This window comes from Podarcis tiliguerta, assembly GCF_965153285.1.
Source record: "Podarcis tiliguerta genome assembly, chromosome: Z".
Classification (NCBI taxonomy): Eukaryota; Metazoa; Chordata; class Lepidosauria; order Squamata; family Lacertidae; genus Podarcis; species Podarcis tiliguerta.
Window position 1 is genome coordinate 3,811,855 of NC_139553.1, and position 6,595 is coordinate 3,818,449.

General features: G+C 47.4%; 1 protein-coding gene across 1 annotated transcript; it reads right to left on the minus strand.

Moving 5' to 3' along the window:
- Window positions 1-611: 611 nt before the first annotated feature.
- TOR2A (torsin family 2 member A) lies at window positions 612-6,315 on the minus strand. Its single transcript, XM_083423177.1, has 5 exons — window positions 6,046-6,315; window positions 5,211-5,476; window positions 3,995-4,170; window positions 2,375-2,502; window positions 612-1,537 (listed from the first exon to the last, which is right to left on the minus strand). The coding sequence occupies exons 1-5, from the start codon at window positions 6,206-6,208 to the stop codon at window positions 1,293-1,295; spliced, it is 978 nt and encodes a 325-aa protein (XP_083279303.1). The 5' UTR covers window positions 6,209-6,315; the 3' UTR covers window positions 612-1,292.
- Between the last annotated feature and the right edge of the window lie 280 nt (window positions 6,316-6,595).

Sequence of the window (6,595 nt, forward strand, 5' to 3'; positions counted from 1 at the left end):
CTTGGAACCATTTAGATTAGTAGCGCTAGCGTAGTGGTGGGAAGCTTGTGGGCTGAATTAGCTCTGGCAAAGGCCCTGATTTAGGCCATGAGGCAGTTTTCCCTCAAGCCACACCCACTTGCTCTACACCTTTTGCCATATACAGTGGTACCTCGGGATGCAAACGGGATCTGTTCCGGAGCCCTGTTCGCATCCCGAACAGAACATAAGGCACGACAGCGCGTTTTACCGCTTCCGCGCATGTCATTTTGACCGTCTGCTCATGCGTGAGCGGTGAAACCCGGAAGTAACACGCTCTGTTACTTCTGGGTCGCTGCGGAGCGCAACCCGAAAGCGCTCAACCTGAAGCGTATTTATCCCGAGGTATGACTGTACTGTATAACATCAGGTCAAGATGTGACTCTGTTTCCTGGCATTGCCCAGCAGCTGAGTACCAGCAGCTTCAAAGCCCTGTGTAATTTCCCATGTGGCTTGATTTCAAGATGCATTGCCAAAGGAAAAACTGGTGCCATGGGGATGTCAGGTGACTGGCTGTTGGGCAGCTCCCACCCACCCAAGGATCCAGTCTGCCACCTGGTTAAGGTCTTCCCACCCTAGTGAATACACAACACTGCAAAACAACTGTTTTATTTACCTGTGGGCTTCTCAGGCACTTGAGTGAAAATCCAGTTCTTGTGTACAAAAGGAGGCACTGGAAGACCATCTCTCCCCACAGCCCCATTGCCAACAGTGCCTGGTGTCACTTATATTGCCACCATCAGCACGTAATCACAATAAGGCAAATCAATCCTGTATGGATCAGTTCAGATGAGATGCATCTTGCTACAACATTTTAGCCTAGGACTGTGGCTTTTGGCATATTGATACAATCACAGTATGTCTTAAAAAAATTGTACGAGAGGTAAGATTTTTGGATTCCAAAGAAAACTGATAAAATTGTGCTGTGTTAGGGAATCTAAAGTTGTGATCACTGCCTCTTTTTCTTTTAAGAAAAAGTCTATAGAAGACAGTGTTATGAGAGCAGCCAAGATTCCCTTCCAATACATCACAGACTCTACTCCTTTGTTCTCAAGAGTCCACAGCACAAGGCTCAGGGCTAAGTATAAAGTGCTTTTTGGTTTCCTGGTTGGTCAAGTCAGCATTGCTGTTCGAGTCTATGCTCTGGAAAGTCTCTTCCTTGATCCTAAAGCCAATCAGGATAATTGGTGAGGCAGTCTTTGTGCTGAGCCTTTAAAACTCCAAAATTGTCACCAGCAAAGTCTTTGCAGGCAAGTGACCAGAATCTGGACAGATCAAAGGAAGAAAGGGACCCGTGAAGCCACTGTTTTGCAGCCTGTGGCTGAGAACACTTTCAACTCTGCTGGAAAGTAAGGGATGTCGTCAGCAACTGCCTGGATGACATCTGGCTGTGGCTCTAGTTCTCGGCTGGTGAGCTCACTGGCCACACACTGTTTCACATGGTGCTGCTTCAAAGGCAAGAAAGGCACGAGGAAGTCAATAAGGTGCTGATCGATTATCCCAGATTTCCAAAATCCATCTGCAAGAGAGAGAGATCAAGTTTCTAAGTAGGGAATTAAGTAAGGGAAAGGCCTGTACTCTTGAAGAGGCCAGTAGTGGACCACATATGTTTGAACTGGACCACTGAATCCCATCCCTGGGGGAGGAAAGATAAGATATTTGCAAAATAAATCTCTGGCTGATAATTTTATTTCCTTCCAGGTAATATGGGCCACAGTGCCTTTCTACGGCTCCTTCTTCCTCAGCAAGAGTTTTACCGCCCACATTTTGTGTGAAAAGCTCAATGTTCCCTTTGCTGTGGGCATGGTTCTCTCACCCAAGGCCACTGAATGTGGCAAAGGGTATTTCACCCACAAAAGGGTTACCACTATAAAATGACAGTAGTTTTTAAAATGCCATGTGGGCAGGTGGTCAAGCACTTCTCTGCCTGTGTCTGCCTCCACAAATTCCTGATGGGGCTTGGAGGTTACAAGTAAACTCAGTTTGTGGGGAAACAGGTATGTTGAGGGGAGAAGTGTGGGAGGAAGTTTAGCACTTCTTTCCTTTTTCATATTGTTAAACTATGGAATTCACTCCCACAAAAATATAGTAATGGCCACCAACTTAGATGGCTTTAAAAGAGGGCAAGACAAATTCATAGAGAATAAGGCTATTGGCCCCTATGGCTACTGTTCTGCCTCTACTGTTTGAATATCAGTTACTGGGAATTATGTATGGGGAGAGTTGCACTAAGGTCCTGTTTGCGGGCTTCCCACTCTGGCTGACCATGGCGAGAACAGAATGGTAGATCAGATGGGTCTCCGACCTGATCCAGCAGGGCTGTTCTTATGTTTCCTGTTTCTCAAATGATACTCACTTTGGGGGTTTTCAAAAGCAGCTTTGTAAACTGATGCTTCCAGATCCTGGAGGCTGATCTCCTCACGGTCTTTATGGGCCCGCCAGAAGTCCAAAGTAATTTGGTTTATCTGCTCCCCACCAGCATTGCTATCAGAGAACAAGACAGGATGCAAGAGAAAAGATGCCTTGTGAGAACACACACTTCACTCATAAGGATGTGCTTCAGTGCTTTAACAACAATACTGTGTGGATCACCTGCTCCAATATCAGGTTTGGGGAACTGTGGCTCTCCAGATGTTGCTGGGCTCCAACTCCTATTAATCTCATACAGCATGGGCAAAAGGGATGGGGGGAATTGTAGTCCAGCAATCCGGGGTGGGGGCCCAGGTTCCCAAACTTTGTCCCTACACCATCTTGCCACTTCCCCAAGATCAGAAGGAGAGGCCTTTCTCTGCCCTGCCTAGGTTGGAAGCACACCTGGGTGGGACAAGAGACCTTTTCAGTGGCTGCACCCAGATCACGGAACATCTCGTCCCCTGTGAAGTCTGGTTGGCACCCCCCTTACTTTTCTTTTTTGCTGGTTACTGAAGACATTTTTATAACGGCGGGCTTAATTGGATAGGTAAACAAAGTTTTCAAGAAACTGATTTTTTGTTATTTGTGCTAAGGTGCCCTGAGTAGTGTACAGAAGACATAGAACTCTTCTAATAAATAAATATAAAATATGCACTTATCAGTCCCGTAGATTACAATTCTGAACCTGCTTACCTGAAAATAAGCTCCACTGAACTCAAACAGACCTACTTCACAATGGGCAAGTATAGGATTTTGCTGTTAGAGCTGGCTGTTTTCATTTAGAATCATATTTTAAAGAAAGCAAAATCAACTGAAGTTTATGTACAGGCAATGGTGCTATCAGGGCAGGACTTTGGGGTCAGGCCTAGCTGAATGAGCAGGAAGGCAGACAAAGACAACAGAGCTAGGTTTACCACATTTTGAAAACACTTAGCATCCAAAGAAGGTGCTGTACACACTATGGGATCATTAAGTCAAATATTATCTTACTGCACTACAGCTGGGTCTTTCTTTCATGACTTTCATGCAGAAAACATAATTTGCAGACGGGAGAGGAGGAATCGGTTTCAGATGGTAAGCAATTCCTTATTAGATAATTTCCCACAAAGTCCAATATGGAAGGGCTGTATTTCAGTGGCAGAGCACCAGCCTTGCATGCAGACCAATCCCCAGCAAGAGCTGGGAAATAACTCCTCACTGGAAACCTAGAAAGCTGCTGCTAGTCAGTGTAGGCATTACTGGTGAAATGGGTGAATGGCCTGGCTCAGTATAAGGCATGGGTAGGCTAACTAAGGCCTGTGGGCTGGATCTGGCCCAATCGCTTTCTAAATCCGGCCCAGGAATCAGCATGTTTTTATATGAGTAGAATATGTCCTTTTATTTGAAATGCATCTCTGGGTTATTTGTGGGGCATAGAAATTTGTTCAATTATCCCCCCCAAAATACAGTCCGGCCCCCACAAGGTCTGAGGGACAGTGGACTGGCCCCCTGCTGAAAAAGTTTGCTGACCCCTGGTATAAGGCAACCTCCGGCCTTTCATATCTGCTATTTAATCAGTGTCTACCTAATAAAAATGAAGATGGCTTTCCTGTAGTTTGTTCCAAACACAACCCAGGAAGGTCCCAAGAATGGGATAATCACGTCGACCAAGCCTGGGTGCATCCTGTCCATATCGTCAAAGATAAACAGTGATCGGCCACAGCGTGTCAGATTCCCCTGGATCCAGTTCTTCAGATCGTTCTGGGAGAAGATAGAGAAAAGAATACTCATCCAATACACGAACAGCACGACCATGTAAGGAAAAAAGACCACTGCAAACTGCAAGGCCTTTTAGACCGGGCCTTTGGTAGATCCAATTTACACCCTGTGCCCTTAAAAAAAGGGGGGGGGGCTATTGTGATGTTGTTTTTATTTTTATTGGGTATTTTGTGGTTTTATATCTTGATTTTATTTTGTGTACCGCCCTGAGACCCCTGGGTATAGGGCGGTATATAAATTCAATTAACAACAACAACAATAATATATGTCAGCTTCTTATGTTTATGGTCCTCTTGAAGGCTGCGGCCCAAGGGGCTATGATGTAGGACATGACCTTCTCTGTGGTGGTGCCATGGATGTGGAAATTTGGTTTTCCCCTCCCCAATGGCTTCTAAATACCAATAAAAATTTATTTCTCCAAGCCCTTGGCCAACTGTTGGAATGCAGAATTCATCTGCTCAGTAATTTTTTTTATTGCATCTCTAATAATGGTGACCAGGTTTGCACATTACATTAAGTCACACTTAGTGACCTGTTTGCTCACCCCCAATTGTCCTGTGCTGTCCTAAACCAAGGCTTGGCTACGCATAATGCCCAAACCAGGGCTTGCAGTTTAGTTCTCTCCAGAGTAACTATGAGCCATAAACTAAGATTTGTCCTATGGTACTGCTCTCTGTTTGTTCAGGAGAGGTGAACCATAAGCCCTGGTTTGTATGGCACACTAAACCAAATCATGGCTTAGCTCAGTGAAGTATGAAAGCAGAACAATCACAGAATGAGCAAATTTGTGTGCTGCCTCCCCCACCCCCCCACCCCCAGGAGCCAACACAAGAGTTTGCAGTAGGACACAGTTTGGTTTAACACATGAATCAGGTCACAAAAGGTGACAAAGCTACAGATTAGGTCAGGCTACACTGAAGCCTCCAGACTACATGTGTCCTACTGCATTTTAAAAACAGAGACCTGTGTGATGATTTGCCACAGAAAAACAAAGCCTTGGTGCTGAAAGGCAGCTTCCTTACCTTGTACTGCTCGATGTGTTCTGCATGGGGGAAATGAACTACCGGGGAGAAGTGGTGGACATATGGGCTTCGAAGCCCAGAGCGAAAGAGGTGGGGGACTAGCAGAGATCCAACGAAGGTTTTCCCCGTGCCGCTCGATCCGTGGAAGGACATCACCAGAGGCTTCTCAGGGCTGTGGTTGTACACAAACCCCTTCAGGCCTTTCATAAGAAGCTCCCTTGCCAATTGCTGCCCGACCAGGTTCACGGCCAAGTTGCATTCTAGACCTGGGATGAATCAAGAGGCTTAGTGGGGGCAGGGATTATTCTTTTTGCAGTGCTGTTAAAAAACGTGCACATCTCACCCCCCCCCCCAAGAACCGCACCTGAGGGGTGGGGGGTAATATGGGGATACATATTGTTGGGGGCTCCAGCCCCCAACCATTCCTGACCCTGGGGCCAAGATCTGCCCTCACAACAACCCTTGAAGGAAGTCGCATATGATACAGGATTAGGAGTGGCGAAGTGGATGTAAACACAGTGGATAGATAATATAAGGATTTATACAATTTTACAGTATGCAGAGAATAATATGTGTTGAAAAATCAGAGAGAGGAGCTGAGGGAAGTCTGGGGGGGAGGGAGGGCCTGATGGTGAGGTGGGGGGGAAAGAATGAATATTATATGTTTTGATATTTCGACATGTTAAAATTGTTAATTTTTTTTTTAAAGGAGTGGCGCAGTGGGGACTAGAACTTCTGCCACCCCGGCGACGCTCCCAGCTGAGAGTTTCGAACTGTTGAGGCGCACGCGCCTGCGCACTCTGCCTCTTTCCAGCCCCTTCCCCCCACCTCTCACCTGCCAGGTCGGGCCGGAAGTCGCACTCGCAAGTGCCCGAGAAGCTGCAGTGCCAGGAGCTCAGATCCAAGGGGCCGCTCGAGCTCACCAACCCCAGCGGAGGGTAGAGGTGGAAGACGACCTGCAAGAAGGGCAGCAGCAAGCGCCCCCCTTCCCAATCCATTGCGCCTGCCGAGAGTCGCGTGCCTGCCGCCGCCGCTGCTGCCGCCGCCGCCGATCTGGCTCCCAGCCTGCCTCGGGGTCCAAGCGGGAGGGCGGGGCGCAGCTTCGTAACTGGGCAAAAGTTCGCTTCTGACGCTGCGGAAGGGGTGGCGCCTCAAGGGGCGGGCGGAGCTTGGGTGGCCGTTGGTTAGGATGGGAGGGCTTACCTCACGGCAGGGTTTAGGCGGGAAAGGCGCTGAGGGGGAAAACGGCGCTTTATTGACGGGTGGGGATTTTTAGGATAATTTTTAAACCTAGAATGCCTGTAAGGGATAAGTTGGGAAGCGTGTATGGGACTAATGAAAGAAAAAAATGTATGAAGTGGGAAGTGTAGCTGGAAAACTATAAA

What these genes read in the sequence shown, in the direction of transcription:
- TOR2A (XM_083423177.1), bottom strand. Translation starts at nt 6,208, where the DNA reads ATGGATTGGGAAGGGGGGCGCTTGCTGCTGCCCTTCTTGCAGGTCGTC. An exon ending in AACACATCGAGCAGTACAAG is followed by an intron (nt 4,171 to 5,210) that starts GTAAGGAAGCTG and finishes ATCTTCTCCCAG; the next exon opens with AACGATCTGAAGAACTGGAT. An exon ending in GCCATCTTCATTTTTATTAG is followed by an intron (nt 2,503 to 3,994) that starts GTAGACACTGAT and finishes GTTCTCTGATAG; the next exon opens with CAATGCTGGTGGGGAGCAGA.